At 46.7% G+C, this 22,219-nt stretch overlaps 1 protein-coding gene across 1 annotated transcript in view; it reads left to right on the forward strand.

Annotated features, from left to right (window-relative positions):
• CCDC9 (coiled-coil domain containing 9) overlaps positions 1-12,318 on the forward strand; it is a 51,123-nt gene extending 38,805 nt beyond the window's left edge. Inside the window, exons 17-18 of the mRNA XM_075609961.1 lie at positions 4,600-5,155; positions 11,607-12,318. Coding sequence (XP_075466076.1) covers positions 4,600-5,029 — 430 coding nt within the window. The 3' untranslated portion in view covers positions 5,030-5,155; positions 11,607-12,318. The remainder of the gene's footprint in view (positions 1-4,599; positions 5,156-11,606) is intronic.
• The last annotated feature ends 9,901 nt before the right edge of the window (positions 12,319-22,219 follow it).

Raw genomic sequence — 22,219 nt, forward strand, 5'->3', positions numbered from 1 at the left:
CGCTCACCTCCCTGGCGCGGGGACAGGCATTGGCCAGGGCAGCCTACCGCTGCCACGCGGCACCTAAGATGGCGGCGGACGGAAGGACCCCTTCCTCCCTCGCGGACTAACTAACATGGCGGCGGCCAGAAGGAGAGGTGTGTGTGTGTGTGTCACAGCATGACAGTGTGTGTGTGGGACACTGTGTGTGTGTGTGTGTGTGTGTGTGTGTGTTACACTGTGTCTCAGACACTGTAGAGTGGGGACCGGAGCTACACATGGGGGGTGGGGGTGGGGGGGTCAGGAACGGAGAAAGATACAGGGGAGTGGAGAGGAGGGACCCGTCAATTTAAAGCAAACCAACCCCCCTCCTGTCCACTGTCCCCCCTCCCTCCTGTCCACTGTCCCCCCCCCTCCTGTCCACTGTCCCCCCCCCTCCTGTCCACTGTCACCCCCCTCCTGTCCACTGTCACCCCCCTCCTGTCCACTGTCACCCCCCTCCTGTCCACTGTCACCCCCCCTCCTTGTCCACTCTCCCCCCCCCCTCCTGTCCACTCTCCCCCCCCTCCTGTCCACTCTCCCCCCCCCCCCTCCTGTCCACTCTCCCCCCCCCTCCTGTCCACTCTCCCCCCCCTCCTGTCCACTCTCCCCCCCCCCCTCCTGTCCACTCTCCCCCCCCCTCCTGTCCACTCTCCCCCCCCCTCCTGTCCACTCTCCCCCCCCCTCCTGTCCACTCCCCCCCCCCTCCTGTCCACCTCCCCCCCCCTCCTGTCCACTCTCCCCCCCCTCCTGTCCACTCTCCCCCCCCTCCGTCCACTCTCCCCCCCCCTCCTGTCCACTCTCCCCCCCCCCTCCTGTCCACTGTCCTTTCACCTGTCCCCCCTGTCCACTCTCCCCCCCCTCCTGTCCACTCTCCCCCCCCCTCCCATCCCCTCCTGTCCACTGTCCTTTCCACTGTCCCCCCCCCACCCACCCACTGTCCCCCCCCTCCCCCCAGCCACTGTCCCCCCCCTCCCCCCAGCCACTGTCCCCCCCTCCTTTCCCCCATCCCCCTCCCCTCCTTTTCCCTCCCCCTCTCTCTCCCCCCCCCCTTTCCTAGCGCAAAATGTAACTCACGGCCAACGCCGGCTCTCCCCCCCCCGCTCCCCTTTCTCCCCCCCCCCCTGCTCCCCTTTCTCCCCCCCCTGCTCCCCTTTCTCCCCCCCCCACCCCGCTCCCCTTTCTCTTCCCCCCGCTCCCCTTTCTCTTCCCCCCGCTCCCCTTTCTCCCCCCCGCTCCCTTTCTCCCCCCCCCGCTCCCCCTTCTCCCCCCCCGCTCCCCTTTCTCCCCCCCGCTCCCCTTTCTCCCCCCCCCCCCGCTCCCCTTTCTCCCCCCCCCGCTCCCCTTTCTCCCCCCCCCGCTCCCCTTTCTCCCCCCCCGCTCCCCTTTCTCCCCCCCCCCGCTCCCCTTTCTCCCCCCCCCCGCTCCCCTTTCTCCCCCCCCGCTCCCCTTTCTCCCCCCCCGCTCCCCTTTCTCCCCCCCCCGCTCCCCTTTCTCCCCCCCCCCCCGCTCCCCTTTCTCCCCCCCCCCCCCGCTCCCCTTTCTCCCCCCCGCTCCCTTTCTCCCCCCCCTCCTGTCCACTGTCCCCCCCTCCTTTTCCCCCGTCCCCCTCTCCCCCTCTCCTCCCCCCCCTTTTCCTAGCGCAAAATATAACTCCGGCTCTCACGGCCAACCGCCGGCTCTCCCCCCCCGCTCCCCTTTCTCCCCCCCCGCTCCCCTTTCTCCCCCCCCCCGCTCCCTTCCCCCCCCCCCCCGCTCCCCTTTCTCCCCCCCCCCGCTCCCCTTTCTCCCCCCCCCGCTCCCCTTTCTCCCCCCCGCTCCCCTTTCTCCCCCCGCTCCCCTTTCTCCCCCCCGCTCCCCTTTCTCCCCCCCGCTCCCCTTTCTCCCCCCCCCCACTCCCTTTCTCCCCCCCGCTCCCCTGCTCCTCCCCCCGCTCCCCTTTCTCCCCCCCCCGCTCCCCTTTCTCCCCCCCCCGCTCCCCTTTCTCCCCCCCCCGCTCCCCTTTCTCCCCCCCCGCTCCCTTTCTCCCCCCCCCTGCTCCCCTTTCTCCCCCCCCCGCTCCCCTTTCTTCCCCCCCCCGCTCCCCTTTCTCCCCCCCCCGCTCCCCTTTCTCCCCCCTGCTCCCCTTCTCCCCCCCCCCGCTCCCCTTTCTCCCCCCCCCGCTCCCCTTCTCCCCCCCCCGCTCCCCTTTCTCCCCGCCCCGCTCCCCCCTTTCTCCCCCCCCGCTCCCCTTTCTCCCCCCCCCGCTCCCCTTTCTCCCCCCCCGCTCCCCTTTCTCCCCCCGCTCCCTTTCTCCCCCCCCGCTCCCCTTTCTCCCCCCCGCTCCCCTTTCTCCCCCCCCGCTCCCCTTTCTCCCCCCCGCTCCCCTTTCTCCCCCCCGCTCCCCTTTCTCCCCCCCGCTCCCCTTTCTCCCCCCCCCGCTCCCCTTTCTCCCCCCCCCCGCTCCCCTTTCTCCCCCCCCCCGCTCCCCTTTCTCTCCCCCCCGCTCCCCTTTCTCCCCCCCCGCTCCCCTTTCTCCCCCCCCGCTCCCCTTCTCCCCCCCCCGCTCCCCTTTCTCCCCCCCGCTCCCCTTTCTCCCCCCCCCCGCTCCCCTTTCTCCCCCCCCGCTCCCCTTTCTCCCCCCCCGCTCCCCTTTCTCCCCCCGCTCCCCTTTCTCCTCCCCCGCTCCCCTTTCTCCCCCCCCGCTCCCCTTTCTCCCCCCCCCGCTCCCCTTTCTCCCCCCCCGCTCCCCTTTCTCCCCCCCCGCCTCCCCTTTCCTCCCCCCCCGCTCCCCTTTCTCCCCCCCGCTCCCCTTTCCCCCCCTCCCCTTTCCCCCCTCCCCTTTCCTCCCCCTCCCCTTTCCCTCCCCCTCCCTTTCCCTCCCCCCCTCCCCTTTCCTCCCCCCCCTTCCTTTCCTCCCCCTCCTCCCCTTTCCTCCCCCTCCTCCCCTTTCCCTCCCCCTCCTCCCCTTTCCCTCCCCCTCCTCCCCTTTTCTCCCCTTTCCCTCCCCCTCCTCCCCTATCCTCCCCCTCCTCCCCTTTCCCTCCCCCCTCCCCTCTCCCACACCTTACACCCTTCCCCCCCCCCCCCTCCCACACCCTTCCCCCCTTACCACCAATCTTCGCCTTCCTGCCCGCCTTCCTGCCTCCCCGCCTCTGCTTTCGAGCCCACCCGCCTCTGCCTTTCACCCGCCCTTACTCCACCCGCCTCTGCCTTTCACCCACCGCCTCACAGCCGCTGCATGCACTCAAAAGACTCCCGCCACACACAACCCATGTGCCACCCGCCGCCTCACACCCTAGCAGGACCCCCACTCACAGACAGCACTCACAACCCACGCGCCACCTGCCGCCTCACACCCTAGCAGGACACACGCCTCACATTTTTACATCTGTTATGTCACCAAAATATACATTGTACTGTGGTGTGTTTACAATAAAACCATTTTTAAACAACATCGTATTACATTTTATTCCATCTTTCTTTTCAACATTATTATCCAACCTTTACAACAAATACTCACCTATTGTTCCACAATTTATAAATAATACTACCTATTACGCATTTACATCCCGGGCAACGCCGGGTCTCTCAGCTAGTATAAATATATATATATATATATATATATATATATATATATATATATATATATATATATATATATATATATATATATACATACATACATACATACATACATACATACATACATACATACATACATACATACATACATACATACATACATACATACATACATACATACATACATACATACATACATACATAGTGTTGGACAAACCTATACATTTGCTCGCCCCGGGCGAGTGGATTTAACATCGTGGCGAGCTCCTATTGGCCCAAGCAGCACACGTGTGGTACTAGGTGGCGAGTAGATTTTTTGTTCGGCGAGTAGATTTTTTGGTGATTTGTGTGTGTGTGTGTTTTTAGTGTTTAGTTTTAGTGTTTAGTTTTTATATGCACCATTTTTAATTTATAGTGATTTTGAGCTATGCCTCTTACTGCTATTGAGTAGCAGATTAATTCCCATGTAAGGCTTATTCTGATGTGAATTCTCGCTGTACTCTCACTATAATGATGACTTTCAGCTCTTCCTCTTAACATTGAAAACTAGATTATCAACGCTTGTAGGAAGCCGATTCTGATGTGAATACTCGCTGTATCGCAAACGGTTTGCGGAGTGTGCTTGTCTGATTCAGACATTTATTTCATGTCAACAATCAAAGGCGTGTGTGGTTTTTTTGCTATCTAAGCTATCACCATTTTATTTATTATATAGTGTGCAACAGCTTGGGGTTCTTCTTTTATACATGGGATATCAATGGTATTTAACCCTTACAGCTTCTTGCTGACATTTTTAGGCTTTCATGGGGGTCATTATGAACGCCTGAAAATACCATGACATTTCTGCTTATTTGCTGCGGAAGGTCATGTTCAGAGCTCTCCGGGAGCAGGTAACTAATCGAAACGCAAGAGGAGAGCTTCAGGTAGGGAAGGTGGGTCTTTAAGCGATCGTGTGGTTCTGGTGCTGGAATTCCGGCAGTACTCTGGGCGCGTCGTGGCTGTTCTGGCATTGTGAAGGTTAAGCGGGGAGATTATTCTTGCAATATTTGTGCAACAAGTTAACTTGTCTCCGCAGAAAGAAGAAAAGGTGGAAGAGCCTCAGAAAGAACTTAAAGTGGAGGAGGTGACTGAGACCGCAGACGATGAGGCTGAAGATGAGTGGGAGGACGCCAGTGAGGAGGAGGAGGAGGAGGAGGAGGAGGAGGAGGAGGAAGAAGCTGTCAGTGAGACTGATTCTTCAGGGTCCGAGGAAGACTTGGTAGAGGAAAAACTCCCCAGCACCTCTCCCGTAACTCCCCAACCAGCCGCCAAAGAGCAGAGGCAGCCTCTCCATACCGAGACTCCCAAGCTGACCATGCCCCTGCCCGCAGAGAACCCAGACGAGAAGGCCACCGAGTCCTATCCCACCACCCCATTTTTCCCCCGATGGTTACCAGCCTGTGTCTGACTGGGGAGAAGAGATGGAGCTGCAGTCCCTCGGGTGAGCAGCAGCGACGATAGCCCTCCCAAGCTGCCAATATGAAGACATCTGCCGTGGACAAGAGGACTTCTAGAGCGGACTCCACTCCTGCAGGTCAGTGACAGATGGGGAGCTGGGGTTCAGATTGTGGGGGTGTGTCGGTGTCGGTTTGTCGTTTTGCAGTAAAAAGTTGGCTTTTTAAAGCTGCAATCTCTTTGTGACAACTGAATCGTAGAGATGCATAGGAATGACCAACAAAAATTAGGTTTACAAATGCTTATACTTGTCCATTAAAATTTACTTTTTTTTTTTAAAGTACTTTAGTATAAAGTAATATACTTCTTTCTTTTTTTTTTTAAATTGGACTCACGATTACTATTTTGGACAAGCTTTCGAGCGGTGGTACTCTTTTCCTGCCTCTTGACCCTGCAGTCTCCCCTCCCGCTGCTGCTGGATGCTTGCATTTTCCATGTCCCTTTAATCCATTTATCTCATGGTTTTATTTATTTATTTATTTTTTAAACCATTCCAATGGCCATCTGCCATTTTTTTCTTATTCTTCCTTTTATATTTTGCATTAACTTTTATTTTACATCTGTGTTACAGTAGAACACTCAAACCTTTATTGAAGTATCACTTGTTAGTCCAACTAAAGTAGGTATTACCCAATACTCGAAGTACTCCTTTATTTTGCACTATTGCAACTAGATTACTTTATAAATGAAATAGCAAACGATCTCAAAAGGTTTAATGATATCTCTAATTCCAGCATGGGGTGTTTGGAGAAGAGGGGGATTTTAATATAAAGTTGTGTTTTAAAAAAAAAAAATTTCAATAATATATCTATCCATCTATCTCAGCGATGTATCCCCTATGTTATTTATTTCCTGTTTGTTCCCATGGCAGTTGTCATCAATGGGTTAACGTCCACCCTCCAGCTGAGAGGTCAAACTCTTTTTACCGGTGTGCGGACCATAAATGGCCCCTCCTTTCCTACCCAGGTAGTCTTTGTCTGTCTTATGTTAGCTGAGGTAGATGTTGGTTCCCCCCCCCCCCCCAGTATTATAGAGGGGGGGGCTTTCCTGATTACCTTCTGGTCGGTCCGTGGGAGTTTTCAGCCTCTGTCTCCCGTTGAAGCCCGGACATCCACCCTCCAAGAAGCTGCTGCTCCGTGGGGCTGACCGGAGGCCATCTCGCAGCTGAGGCTCACTGCACAAGAAGCCTGGTAAGAGCCAGCACGCGAGCCGCAATAGACGCCTTACTACGTGGGCACATGTGGCAGCAGGGAGCTCTCGCGAGAGACCTAGCAGTAACTTCACTGAAGAGAAAAAGCGGAGGATTTAAGTGCTCGGCCAACAAGCTCTGACGCTGCCCTGCTTCTCTACCACCTCACACAAGGACTACAGATGTGTGGAAGACGGCACATACGCTGGGAAGCCTGCTCAAGTACTGCAAAGTGAGGTATAAGTGTTGCAAGCCTACCTAAGTATATAGGCACTGCTTACAAACTTGCAAGGCTATCCAACCCTAGCCAGGATTACTTTACATCATGCATCTCATCTCTACAATGAGTACCAATACTAAATTTCCAAGTTAAGCCCCAGGGAGAGCTTTGTCTGTATTGTTTATTTATTTATTTTAAAGAAATGGCTGATATTTTGTCTATACTCCAGGATTACAGCAGGAGGTTCCAGTGGCCAGAGCGCCTACGGAGCCAGCTGCTAGGAAAAAAGCCGCAATGAAAACACCACATTGTTATATGCCAGCACTGGAAAACAACCTGGGGCTTGCCTAAAAAAACGCGGCAAAGGACCCAATTGAACCAATGTCTGATTTCATCTCTTGGATGAAGGATGTGGTTACCAAGGGTATTGAGGCGGCCTCTTCGATACCTGCACACACAGGCTGAACTTTGAGATCATATACTAGCTTGGAAAGACCGCACGATTCATGAGAATTCAGAGGATGAATAATTCAGCAGGATGGAATAATCATAAAAATAATTTTTGGCAAATCGCCCACTTATTTGAATCGGCAAGTCGCCTGCTTCTTAAAGCTGTAAGAGATCTTGCAGATCGAAGACGAGCCTTCCCTTTCAGAACCTAGGGATCACCTATTCAGGTGCCTACATAGGAAGCAAAGAACTTTCATGGTTCACAACTTGGTGAAGTATATGAAGAGGGGTCCCAGCCAGACAAAGTTTCCTTGACCAGGACATTTTCAAGAATGTACCCATTCGAAGAGTAGAAGCTTGGGATTTTTCCCCAATAGTTTGAGGCTGCCTGACGAACAACCCTGCCTGTAGACTATTGAACCTCCTTTCGGGACACAATGGACAGGCAAAATGGAGAATGCCTTGAAGAGCTGCTTTACTGCAGCAAGCGCAGCTTGCAAGCCTTCCATAGTTCTAACATCAGTATCAAAAGCGATGAAGTTAAAGATTGCTAATGTGGTTGAGGCCCTGGAGAAGGGGGTTAAAATGTCCCAGATAGTCGGTGCACTCTGAACTAAAATTGGCGGCAGACTTTGTACCTGAAGCATCACTGGATTCAGTTAAGTTGGCAGCAAGGTCAAAGGCACTATCCATCGCAGCCAGAAGAGTGCTTTTGCTATGGCCTTGGAAGGCAGATTAATCATCTGTGTTCAGCTTGTTTTAGAGGGACATAATGATGGAATCCAGCCTCCTGTCAAACAGATTAACGGCCGGGCCATAGAGGGGTGAGGAGATCCGAGCCGTGCTGAGGCTCGCCTGCTGAAATCTGCGCGATATCATGCCCATGCAGGCGAGCCAGCGGGCGCGATAGGAGGCGGGGGAGACTGAGGGAGGCGGGGCAGTGACGTCGCTGGGCCAATCGCCCTCGATGCACTGACGTCGACGTCACGGCGCCGTGACGTTGACACTGCTGTGCTGTGATTGGAGGTTTTCAGCCGACAGTACGCTGAAAAACAGCTTGGCGCTCGGCTGAAAACTCCAACTCGTCACCTGCGGACGCTCGCGTGAGCCCCCTCTCAAGGCATCCTCATTGAGGATGCAGGGGGTCAGCGCGGAGCGTCCGCACGCCTCAGCACGGCCTGTCCTTCTATGGACTCGGCCTAAGAGCCTCTGGAGGTAATTCTCTTTACCATGGGAAAAAGACTATTTGATACCCCAACCTCAAATATGAATAACAGCCAACAGCTCCTTTCATTTGTCGTGTGTGACTATATGAACAACTTTAAAATAGTAAATTCTCCCGTAATTTAAAGTAAAAGTACAAGTAAAGTCAGCATACAAATAGAAATTACAACTCCTCTCCATTTCAGCCTTCCCCCTTGCTCTTGTCCCCGCCCCTCTGCCTTCCGTCACTCCCCTTGTTGCAAGAGATGTCTCCCAAACTCAAATTACAACTTTCGTTTGGTCTACGGAGACGTCAGCCGTAGTCGGCACTATAAGCGCTGCCTCCTGGCGTCGGAGCCGGAGCTCTTTTTCATGACCCAAGGGGACTTGGACCCCCATATAGAGCAACTAGGAAGTTCAGATGAGAACTTTAACATCCGATGGAGGAAGACTTCAGCAATTTTGGGATGTTTGGTCACAAATGATGACGGATTCCTGGGTGCCCAACATTTTCTCCAGGGAATTAAAAATGATACCCAGAAGACACAGGTTTATAAGATCCTGACTATCAGGAGATGTACTTGCCAGATGGGTCTTAACCAGCAGTATCGAATAGCTTATGAACAACCGAGCGATCCAACCAGTTCCGCCACAAGAAAAATATTGATGTATTTACTCACCAATGTTCCTCGTAAAGCGGGTTAATAGAACATTCAGGCCTTTGCTGGACTCAAGGGGAGTAAACAAACTGCTCAAAATAAGAAAGTTCAAGAAAGTCCCTCGATCATTGTAGCAATGGACCAGGGAGACGTGTCAGATCTAATGGATGCCTTCTTCCATATACCCATGTGACTCCAACACAGGATATATCTAAGATTTGCAATAGGGGGGTAGCACACTATCAATCCAGAGCTTTTCCTCTTGGCCCCTCTACTTCACTCACTGAGAACATTCAGAAATGTGTTAACACTCATTGCCCAATTTAGAAAAGAGGGAATACAAAAAATACATAAAAGCACACAGCAGAATTCAGTTGCTCCAACAGCTATCAAGGGTACTAGAGTTTTGAACCAACTAGTAGCGAGATGGTGGAAACCAGGAATAGATCTCATGGCAACGGCAGAAAACTGGAGAATTTCTGCTCAAGAATATCTGTCTCACCTAGAGGCTACCAAGGTAGACTTCCTTTCCATGGAAATTCCGACTCGCGTACATGTTCCTACCGATTCCTCTGATACAAGGGTTCCCAGAAAAGTAAGAACAAGTAGAGGTGATGACAATATTTTCAAATTGGTAATGTAGAACCTGGTTCCCACAAATAATCCAACTGTTGCCATGGTTCGTCTGCCAACAGCTGGGGTATCAAGGACTCCTATGCCAGGGTAACATCCCAGTCCAAGGCCTTGGACTTGACAGCACGGAGAAGGAGTGGGAGCTGCTCACATTCAGACAGCTGTCATACAAGGTAGTACAGTACAAACCTTTATCGCGGTAAGGAAGACATACAGTGTGTTTATAGAAATTGCTGGTAGATTCTATCTGTGGTGTGAACACCAAAATGTAACTTTTTTTTGAACCACCTACTCCCACGATTCTGGAGTTTCTACAAGATGCAGCTTGGCACTAGCTCACTAAAGGTACAGTTGTCGGCATTATCAGTATTGCTAGGAAAGCACTTGGCCGCCATAGATCTCATAAGTAGATTCTTTCAAGCTATGAAGAGTCTAGCAACAAAATAAGGACCCAGTTCCTTCTTGGGATTTACAGTTGATATTACGGGCTCTAACAGATGCCTCCTTTTGAGCCAATGTCTCAGGCTCAAGACCCGGACTTGGCATTAAAAATAGTCCTGTTGGTAGCAATGATGTTGGCACGCAGGATTGGTGAATTACAAGCCTTGTCAATAAAGGAACCTTTCCTTATCGTCCATGAAGACGGGCTAGCCAGCTCCTCTTTTTTCTTAACCAATGCCTTTTCTAAAGTCCATCTCAACAAGGAGAATACTACCATAATTTTGCCCAAAACCGGCAAATAACAAAGAACGGGTTCTACACGTGGGATTCTTAAAACTCTGACCTCAATTCTTCTGTTCTGGAATGGTAGTCTGTTGGTACTTCCAAAGGAACCAAGGAATGGTCAAGGAGCCGATACGATCCAATGACCTATTGTAGACCTTGAGGCATTCTTGAAGGCCTATACTAGCCAGACTATTCCAGCCACAGAGCTGGTAAAAGCCCATTCTACAAGTGCCATGGCCTGGGCAGCAAAGGCACAGACTACCCCTGCAGAATTATGTAGGGTGGCAGTATGGAGTTTTATTAAATACTATTCTTTGAACTTGCATGTGTTGGCAAACTCTTGCTTTGGCAGGAAGGTTCTGCAATTGATTGCCACCACTTAAAGTACATTTTAAGTGAGTATTGTGTTTACAAGTCCCATTGGGGGCCACTGCCATGGGGACAACCTGGAAAATAGAAAATTACTTAACTTACTGTAATCTTCTTTCCTGGAGAGTCCATCCATTGCAGTGCTCACCAATTCCCTCCCAAGAGTGACACTCGGATATTAATGCTTCTAATGTATGTTTCAGCTTTTGTACTGAGACTACCTGGGGAGGAAAAGATGGGTTCTTTATGGTCCCACTGGTAGAGATTTCGGTCCTCTCAGCTCGAGGGTGGAACTTAACCCATTGGTGATTACTGCCATGGATAGACTCCAGGAAGAGAAAATGACTAAGTTAGGTAACAATTTTCTATTTTCCTTGTGTTTATTAATCAATTATTTTAAACAGGAGGAAAGACATTGAGGTACCTCAATGTGTAAGTGTCCTGGGTACAGTATATTCTGATGGTATTGTATGAAACGGCAAACGTGTCTTGGAAAGATCTTTAGGTGGTACTTTTGAGAGACTGGTAAATTGTTCCTGAGGTGAGGTAACCGGAAAGTGACGTTAGGTGAATCTCGTCTGCTAGGTCATTTTAGTTTAATTTATGGACAGCTGGAAGTCGTGTGACATGATTCTGAAACCTGGAGCTTCCTGGACCATAAATGACATCACAAAAGTCGCAACATGGAGACTTCCTGTTCTATCTAATGTGAATAGTTGGTAATACTTTGTAAGCATATTGTCTCTGTACGTTCTTCCTACTTACCAATTACATTGTAAGCTCTTCGGGGCAGGGACTCCTTTTCCTAAATGTCAATTTTATGTCTGAAGCACTTTTTCCCATAATGTGTTTGTATTATTTGTTTTTACATGATTATCACGTATTACTGCTGTGAAGCGCTGTGTACATTAATGGCGCTATATAAGCATGCATACACACTTTTAAACAAGGTTAAAAAACAAATCATGGTAAAAAATAAAAATAAAGTACTTGACATTTTAGGTTTGTAGGCTACCTTTTTAAATCGGGCACTATCTGCACACCATAGACTGAAGCTGTTCTTCTTCCCAATAACTCGCAGGCTTGTTCAGGAGGAGAAGGCATCACAAAGCAAGTTATTAACCCTGAATGCATCATCTCAAACCGATATTACCTGCAGAGGAACGTGTTGTCCTCTGCGACAGATCTTCGCCCGCGGTTTTTATGAGCGGATAATCGCATGTGTCATGGCTGTGATGCGTTTGACCTGCGTGGGATTTTAATGCCGGAGTCTCTATTTCAGCACCGCAACTTGTGTCCCTGCGCCTCACAAATCTCAAAGCAACGTGCAGTCACGTGATTGAAGTGTCAGGGGCTGTAAAGCAGAGGTCCTGCTAAAGTTTAACACTATATCTGTGCATTGCTGGCCCTTCGGGCAATGAAGCGGATAAGCCTAAGTGTTATGTCCTCATGTCTACTTGTAAAAGTCTTCTTTTAAGGAAGAAAATGCTGCCATGAGCCATATTTGTAAGCTGAACTGATATTTTTGTGACCGTGAATGATCTGCTTTTAACACACGTGTGTCTTTTATAACCCTATCATCAATGGATTAATTGTACAGTTCTGTGTATACAGAATTTTTTTATTTTCCTCAGCACTGCCAGCCGGTACCTGGCGGTAGCTATTAAATCAAGCCTTAACCTCACTTTGATTTTTATATTTGCGATCGGATTTAATCCACTTTTTCCAAGATTATGTATGCGTAATTCAATCTCTTACATTTTATATGATTAAAGGAAGATGTTGATAATGTTTCCATGTGTGATGTATATTAGCGGGCCTTCAGGGCTGACATATTAGATGAGGTTGAAAAAAGACATGCGTCATCCAGTTTAACCTTTGCTAAATTTAGATGTCATATAGGATAAAGTATATTTGTACTTACAGTATATTGATCCAGAGGGAGGCAAAAAACCCGCAATGAAATATCATCTAATGATATTGTAGCTATTTTCTAAGAGTTGCCGTCACTGAATTTTAGGGTAAATACTGTCTCTAGGCACTTCTCCACGGACATCAGCGGTGATATGATCAATACGATCAGCGCTGATGCAGGAGCGTGCCACTAATTAAGCCAATTACTTTGATCATCACCAGCTATAGCGCGGCTTACAGAGCCTCTTCCTGGACACCCGCACTGATGGAAGAATCATATGAGTGCTCTGCTGATCACATTTGATTTTTTTTCCCCTACTTAGCGGAGTTATTCTGTTAATACCCTTGGCATTACTAAGTGAACACGCTCTATCTACTGCTTTGGATCTGTACCAGTGATTGTGCTGTTTTTATTGAGCCTCCCGACAGACATAACAGCGCTGATGGTATACACTAAGGCCTCGGACATGGTGCTGCTGACCGTGCGGACGCTGCCTTAAGGCAGTGTTCGTGTGCGCGCATTGCGTGAGATCAGTTAAACTGATTTCTCAGCGCAACAGACGGGTCACGTGAGCGGTTCGCCCAATGTACATAGCGCTTCACAGGAGTAACACACGTGGTAATCAAATAAATAACAGATGATAATATAAATAACACGTCATGGGAATAAGTGCTTTAGACATAAACGTAACATTAAGGAAAAGGAGTCCCTGCTCCGAGGAGCTTACAGTCTAATTGCAGTCAATCAGCTTTCCGTTCTCATTCACAAAGCGTGCGATCAGCTCTGACAAGGGAGGTGATTGGACAGGAGGCACCAGCAAGGCATTGACTCCTCCCCCACCCTGCCTGCAGAGCGCTCCCCACAGGAGAGTGAGGGAAAAGGGGTGGGTGTAAAGGGGGCCAGCAGAGTGCTTTATTGCTGTGTGTTTTGTGGGTGTAGAGGGGGGGCTGCAGGTGTGTGTGTTTACAGGCGGCTGCTGGTTTGTGTTGTGGATGTAGAGTGGGCAGCAGTCTTGTTTTGTTGTGCGGGTGTAGAGGGGGGCTGCAGTGTTTGTGTAGATGGTGGAGGAGGGCTGCAGAGTGTTTTGGGGAGGGGGGTGGTTGCAGTGTGTAGGGGGACGGCAGAGTATGTTTGTGTATATGAGGTGTGTGTGTGCGACTTTCTTTTAATAAACTTGCAGTAAAAGCAAAAGAATGTAGACAATCGCGCTGATAAAAATATGACTACAAAAATGTATCTTTTGTATGAAAAATGAAAAAAAATTTAGCCTACATTTAGCCTATAATAGTAATAATCCCCTCAGAACAGGGCATTACTGGCCAATAATACCCTGGCTGAGTTAAAGTCCCTCGGCTTTGCCTCGGGCCTTCACCTCTTCCAGCCAGGGCATTATTGGCCAGTAATGCCCTGTTCTTCGGGGATTATTACTTAAGTAGTAATTACTTTTCATTTTGACTAACTTTACTCCTGTGTGAAATACTAGGCAATACTTTGCATGTTTGAGCAGGACGTGTGTACTCTGACCACAGCTTTTAGAAAATAGCTACGATGTTGCCGAGTCCTGCACTTTAAGTATACACTATTACTTATAGCACTTATGCTGGGGAAACCGCAGAGAGCAGAGCGCTGTGCAGGACACACTAATGCTGTCAGATCTACACGAGCGGTGCTGGCGCAGCTTGAAGAGTGCAATTGACAGTTATTAATTGTGTGGGTTATTCAGCACATCAGCCACTATGAGACTTTTCATAGGGAGATTAAACCTGAATAAAAGATTATTATCCTCTAGCAGCGAGTCAGGAGCTGTATGTATTTAAATTCCCCTCTGTGCCCCTAGTTAGTACTTGTCTATTATTCTAGCACCCAAATGATGATATAACTACTGTAAGTCTCCATTTTTCTATACCTGTATGATCATTAGTACTTATACAGTACTCTTACCAAGATCACAGCCACTAACAGTGATTTTAATACCCTTATTTTTATTCATTTGTTGACGTGAAAATATATTAACTTTTTCATAAACCATTACAGTGATTGAGTGCTTTGGAACTAGCTTGCCTGTTCTCGTGTTACTCAGTAGTACCTAGTGAGCACCTCACTCTTAGTATTTAAGTTGTAGCAGGTTTTTGTGTGTGTTGCTACACAGCATCTTACAATCCAGTTGTAGCCACGTTAATGCCACTTTTATAAAACCCTGTAGTAAAAACTATTCATTTATACCAGTGTTAACCCCCAACTGGATGGGGCAGAAGACTTTACAAATAGGAACTTAAAGAACAGAGTAATATACAGTTGTGTGAAAAAGAAAGTACACCCTCTTTGAATTGTCCACAAGAAAAAAGTATATTAAGTGTGCGCGGTCCCAAAAAATCTTGTAATGTCCCAAAGTATGAATAAAGATCTCTGCAGCTCCTCACTCTCCCGTGATCAGCGGAGCAAACAACCGAATATACATATAGCGGGGCGCAAAAAAGAGAAGAGAAACACACTATTAGTATAAATTTAAAAGTAATTAATATTTATAAACATAGAGTAAAACTTACATAAAAATTACGATCACAATGAATCCAACCATCTCTGGGGGGAGCTTGAAGGAGGGGTAGAACGGAGCAAGTGTACCAACACGATGGCAAGGTCTCAAATCGCCAGATGATCTGGTGGTAAAGTTCTCCGGCAAAGTAACAAACTCCTTCACCTCGCGCTACAAACACCACAGAGAGGTATAAACACAGCTGCCCAGAAGAACGTAATGATGCTTCCTCTCTGTGGCGTGTGATGTCACCTATACGCGTTTTGCGTCACACGACGCTTCGTCATGAGGTATGATTGACAACATGGACGTCCAATTAAATCGGGTTCGTTCGCCTAATAACATTATAGGCTACCATACCTACTCAGTGTTTAACCGAACCATCACACAAAAGGCGGACCACACGACCTAATATATGTATAACAATAAATATTACCCTAACTAAAGCATAGGAATAAGACAAGGAATACAAAATGCACAATAACTAAAATAGTAAACAATGAATAATGACCTAACTATACTACATCACACAACATTCATACATGAATTGAAAAAACAAACACAGTGCAATAATTCCCTAACTGAAATACAACATCATTATAGTAAACAACCTAAACCCTTATCACTTAGGAAACCCTAAAACAATGATAGAACATTTCTATACAGTGAAGATATGTATGTATGTATGTATGTATGTATGTATGTTATACAGTGGGTGATACCCCAAAGGCAACATCATAATAATTAAAATTATAATTAAATAACATAACACGTGTGTGTGTGTGTGTGTGTGTATATATACATAACAATAAATGGATATCATAATACAGAAAAAACGACATTACATGTTAATATATATTTCTCAAGGGAGTTATTTTAGAATAGGGGCCAGCTCTATCAATTCATTGAGTCCACCCGGTTATTTACTCCCTAGTGTGTATATCCAATATTGTTCCCTCTGCAATAATTTGGTATCACAATCCCCCCCTCCTTGGATCTCTTGGAACTACTTCTATACCTCTAAATTTTAAATCATTAGTTTGGCCTTGGTGCCGAGTCAAGAAGTGTTGGGATAAATTGTGAATTTTTCTCCCTTTTGTTAAGTTGGGTTCCGCATTTTTTATCCCATTAACATGTTCATTGATCCTTGTTTTGAGGGGCCTGATAGTCTTCCCCACATATCTTAGCTGACATGGACATGTAATGACATATATCACGAAAGATGTTAAACAACTGAAACTGCGTGATAGGGTGTTCAATTTGGTGTTTATCACATATACTCTTATCTCGTGATAAATATGGACACATTACACATTTACCACACGGGTAATTCCCCTGGGGTTTTTGTAAGAAATTATTCAAAGGTGGATTTGGTGGGCCTTTTTTCAGTGCACTCGGGACCAACATATTTTTAAAATTAGTAGCCTTTTTAAAAGCCACTTTAGGTTCATCACTTAGTACGCTCTGTAAGATAGGTTCCATCTCTAAAACATTCCAGTGTTTCTGCATTATCCTCCTGATATTAGTCTCCTTATTACAAAAGGTGGTCACAAAGAGTGGTGTATTATTATACATATCGTCCCTCTTGTTATCATTTATAGGGCGTTGTGATTTGGGAATTAATAAACACTCCCTTGGATAGTCCCTACTTTTTCTGATAGGATATCATTCCACTTTGATTGAAAAATCTTTTTCCATAAACCTCTTACTTAGTGGATTTTGATGAACAATCAAAAATGTTATCTGCGAGCAGTTTTTTTTCGTACCTGTAACATTTGGCCATATGGGATATTATTTAGCCATTGTCGCGAATGATTACTTGTAGAGTCCAAGTAGGAGTTGACATCAACCTGTTTGAAAAAGGTTTTGCTAACAATACGATTGTCAACTATCCTAAAGTTTAAATCTAGGAAGTTGATCTCCATTGAATTGTTCTCTCCACTTAACACTATTTTTAGTGTTATTGTTCAAATAATCAATGAATCTTATCGGATCCTGTGGTGTTCCTGTCCAGATCATCAATATATCGTCGATATTTTTTATAGTATAATAGATATTGGCTAAATTCACTCCTATTCCATATGAATTCCTCTTCCCACCTTCCCGTAAACAGTCCCGCATAATTTGAGGCAAAGCGAGTCCCTATGGCCGTCCCAGTGGTCTGGAGATAGAATTTCCCCTCAAACAAAAAGTAATTGTGTTCTAATATAAACAATATACTACTAATTATAAATTGTTGTTGGTGAAAGGGTAAGGTGTCATCCTGGTGTAAAAAGTAAGATACTGCCTCCACCCCATGTGCATGGTGAATACATGTGTAAAGCGAAGTTACATCCAGAGTTACCCATAAATAGTGATCCTCCCAAATAATATTAGTGAGTGAATTCAAAACTGCAGTGCTATCACGTAAATAAGAAGGAAGTGCCATAGTGAGAGGTGCAAGAAAGGTGTCCACATAGTGTGAGAGGTTAGATATAATAGAATCTATTCCAGACACAATGGGATGACCAGGGGGGTCCACCAAGGTTTTATGAACCTTGGGAATGTGGTACAGGACCGGAACCCTAGGAAAAGGATTGAATAAGTAGTTGAACTCTTTACCCATTATAATACCATGTGTTAGTGCTTCTTGCAAATGATTTCTCAAAAGTGACTGATATTTAAGAGTGGGGTCACCCATTAGACATTGGTAAGATTGTTTATCGTTCAAGAGTCGTGTGGCTTCTTTAGGGTAATCACCACGATCCTGTAAAACAATTCCTCCCCCTTTGTCGTCTCCAGTTATCAGGACATCAGGTTATCAACAAAATCACAGGGCTCTCCGGATAGGGTGCAGCAACTCCCAGCTGGGAAGCTCTGCTTTGGCTGCCCTCTTAGTAGTAGCGCTAAACGTTCCAGACTTTGCAATCTTGCATGCAATATTAAAAATATGCTAGTATTTGCACTTGATCTCCAAAAACACACCCTACGCGTTTCGTCACTCGGACTTCGTCAGGGGATCCTGTAACCAGAGACGATCAAATGTGGGCGGCGGGACCGAGCAAGTAAGACGTGCGGTGCACGTGCTCTACATCCGGTACACGGAGGGTCTGGCATATCCACCGGCTGCTGCAGCACACAAGGGAAATATTAGATCTACACAAGAACTCTTGCTGGGACCTTGCTGCTGTTGGCGATTGAGATTATTTCTCATACATGCTCTTGTTCCTGATTGTTTGTTTGAGCGCGCATTTTTTATTTTTGTTCCATATAAATTTGTTATATTACTACACTATGAGTGCACCTGTTTTCTGTTTGTTTATATATATATATATATATATATATATATATATATATATATATATATAAAGAATGTTTGTTTTATATATGTGTGTTTGTTAGATTGATTGATTGATTTGATTTTATATATATATATATATATATATATATATATATATATATATATATATATCAATCTTTGAAGCATGAACCATAGTGTACATGTATCCTACACCAGTAAAATACCGCTGTGCAATAAATCATGTATCTTGATACAGAGTACTGATTCAAATTTGGTATTGGCAAAGAAATAAACATATTCCGGACTATTGACTGCTAAACTAGGGAAACATTGCTTTTTAGAATGATTTGATGAAATCGGAAAAATCCCTTTGCTCTTGATGTAAATTGTTTTTATTCTTTAAGAATCAGTATTTTTTTTTGCAGCTGGGAGACTTTGAGAAATACCTTCTTTTGGCCCAGATTCATTAAAGGGTGTTTAAGTTTGAGCACACCGTAACCATCATTCATTTAAATGAAATGTAAGGTGTGCTGAAGTTTAGCACCCATTCATGAATATGGGCCTTGTGGTCTTTGCATATTACTGCAGTGAAAGTTGAGGGAAAAGGGATTGCTACTCTTTTTACATTTGACATAGACTTACCCAACAACATACAGAACAAGGAATTGCTTGACACCATCAAATAATTCACAAAAACTATCCAGCACCACATCATTAGCTACATCCCAGATGGCCCCAAACAAGCTTAATTTTAAATGCTCCCCAAAAGAGACAAACACGGGAATCCAGGAAAATCCATCATACTGTATGGGGGGTGGGGGGGAAAACACCATGAAACCATTGGTTACAGAAAGGACATTTAGGAAACTGAATCCCTTCCTCCATTAAGCACACTACACCGTGGCTACAATGCATGCACATTTCCTTTATACCAACGTTCTACATGCCGGTAGCGGCTTGTTTTAAATTCCTACAAGCCCAAGGGCAACCATATGATATTCATCCTAAATACATTGCAAAGCTCATCCATTTCACCCTAACCAACAGTAACTTGATATTTAATGGCCAGCACTATGTTCAAACAAGAACAGTAATGGGGACATTGATGGCTCCCTAGTATGCAAATCTCTTTCTGGCTGAATTAGAGGAAGATTTCACTGCGCATATATATTGAGACTATTTTCATTGTAAAGGGCATCTAAAAATAAATAAATAAATAGTGCGTCACCTTTTTTGTTTTCAAGTATGCCCTGGGCACAGTAAAGTGCATCAAGCTCTTACTAGAACACTCTGAAATGAACAAAAGCTTCTATACCACGATCCCTATAAAAGATGGCAAGCTAACACAAATCTAATAATCGGAAACAAATACCACCCCCCCCTCCCCTGGAGAGTGTGACAGAACATCACAAGGTATGTGTCCTTGCAACAGACGACTAGAAAATTAAGAATCACTCCATAGTGAACACCCCATAAAACTACCAGCTCAAATTGTAAGACATGCACATGCCAGTCCTGTAATGTAGTCCACTACATTCAATACCCAAAATGCCCCTAATACAGTATACATGGGTGAAATCAAGCAAACCTTGCTAAAGAGGATGAATCCACACAGACAAATTTATTATCAAAAAACAATTCAGAAACTGAATTGCATTCATCTTTTTTTCTAAGCATAATAGCAATCACGCTATTTTTCACGGCGGGATCGGGTAGGTTCCCGGAGAAGAACCGTGGTATTTTCAGCTTTGGGGTCCCCTAGATTCGTGAGATAATTCCCGGTGAAGTTACTATCATTACTTCCTGTTTTTTCACTGATTTAAAATGCCCATCCAATAGGAAGCCACAATCGATGATGCTGCAGTTTCCTATTGGCTTGTGGGATCCACAAGCTATTTTGTTTCCGTCAATCAAGTTGCAACGCCGGTAAGTAAGTGGCATTTGGGGGATCCTGAGAGCTGAAGATAATGCTGTTCATCTCTGGGGACCCCATGGTTACTGTCCTGTAAATAAAATAAAAAAGGGAGCAGCTGGAATTTCTGCTTTAAACAGATTTGAGACACAGCAATCAGATTTATGTATGAACAGTTATTTCTATATTCATTGTTTTCGTATGTGTTTGTGTTCTTGTGTGTACATGCTACATATATACACACAGAAGTGCTTTTCCGCGTGGTTGCTGCAGAGCGGGGGATTGGCAACGTGACGGACAGGCTGATTTGTCCATGTCAAATGCGCTATTAACTTTGCGTTTCTGTAAGTGCAATACTTACCTTCTCACATTGAATACAATGTTATCTACATATTGCACTGTAGGAAACAAGTGCAGAGGTACGACCAAGGAGACCTAGATTGGGGAAAATAAACATTGGCTTATGTTTAGCCGCAGCTTCAAAACAGCACCGCTTTAGGACAGCATACGAATAAACAAAACAGGCCTATCCATTTTGTAAGGGCTTACTCACACTTCCAAGTACATATCTGCAGGGCTGGGAGGATAGGCCTCTTACCAGCTCATGATCCCCCAAAGTCTAATGAGGTACCTGTGATCAGGGTGTTCTTTCCTTCAGGCCAGGGTCTGGGTTTGTGTTCTGAGGGTGGTCTCTTTGGCAGGTTCACAGGTCTGCTGCGTTCTGGACCAGAGGATCTAGTTTCCTGGGATCTCTCTGGCAGCACCCACTCCTCCAGTACTAGAGCGATCCCCTGCTGTTTAAGTAGGAGGCTTTTCTGCATATCTGATGAGCCAGGTGGAGACTGGCTAATTGTCTGTAGCTGCAATTAACTTGCTCCCTGCTGTACACACCAGCCAATTAGAGGCGTTCTATTTGAAGCCCTTTTAGGCTTGGTCCCCGCTGGCTGCTGCAGCATCTGCGGGGACAAGAGCCACCCCTCAATGGGGCCCGGCCCGCTGCGAGGGGAGTTTTTCAGGCAGACATGAAAATGTGAGATTAGAGCTAGCGATGGCGTGCTAGGCCACGCCCCCGGCAGTTTAGCCAATGAGGGCGAACCTGCCGGGTGACGTCACGGCTGTGCCCCCGTCACGCCCTCCCCGTCTTTTCCCCTGCAGCTCACTGCAGGCCGGGGAACGTGGGTGCATGCGCCGCGAGCATGGCAGGCGCTCGTGCAGCGCAGGCAGTGGGGCCGTGGCCTTAGACAGTGGTTAAGACCCTGTCACATACACCACGAGTGGTTGTGCACTCTCTTTTTTTTCCATTTCTGTATATTTATGATGTATTCCTATGTATATACAATAGTGTGTGTGTGTGTGTGTGTGTGTGTGTGTGTGTGTGTGTGTGTGTATGTTGTTCATTGAGCTCTGATTTTTTTGAAAGGGCTGGCAACAGTCTTGGAAGATGTTTGGATGTTAGCCAATAAAGAATATCACTTGTGAGCACATTCACATGTCTTAGACAGGTCTGCACCCCTGCCTTTCACCATTATCACCTAGCATACAGTGCTCCCACTGCAGCAAGGGATTCTGGGAAATGACATGCAAATGAGCACACAATGTGTCACCTTTTGCCTGAAATATCCCTTCACATGGAGCCCATTTAAGATGATGGATCACTGTTCACACAGCATTGGATTAGCAAAGCAAGTACAAACCACTCACAGACATGTTTCAACCTTGATGGGTATCATCAGGGTATCATCATTTGCATGTCATTTCCCAGAATCTCTTAGAAAATCCCACGCCCCCCCGGGGGGCCTGCCCCCCAGTTTGCACACCGCTGCCCTAGGCATTATTTTTACGTATGTATGTATATGTTGTGGCAGGATGGCCTCGCTGTATTGTCAGACCCAACATTATATTTAAGGCTTTAACAAACCCTTCAGTGGTTTTTTTCCCCCACAACCAAACAATATAGTTTAGGCACACTGTCCCTTTAGGGCAAACCCAATCATAAAATAAATGCCTACTCCACAGTAGGGAGGCTAACTACACAACAGTGTCTTTGACTGTCC

The sequence above is a fragment of the Ascaphus truei genome, chromosome 7, assembly GCF_040206685.1.
Source record: "Ascaphus truei isolate aAscTru1 chromosome 7, aAscTru1.hap1, whole genome shotgun sequence".
Classification (NCBI taxonomy): Eukaryota; Metazoa; Chordata; class Amphibia; order Anura; family Ascaphidae; genus Ascaphus; species Ascaphus truei.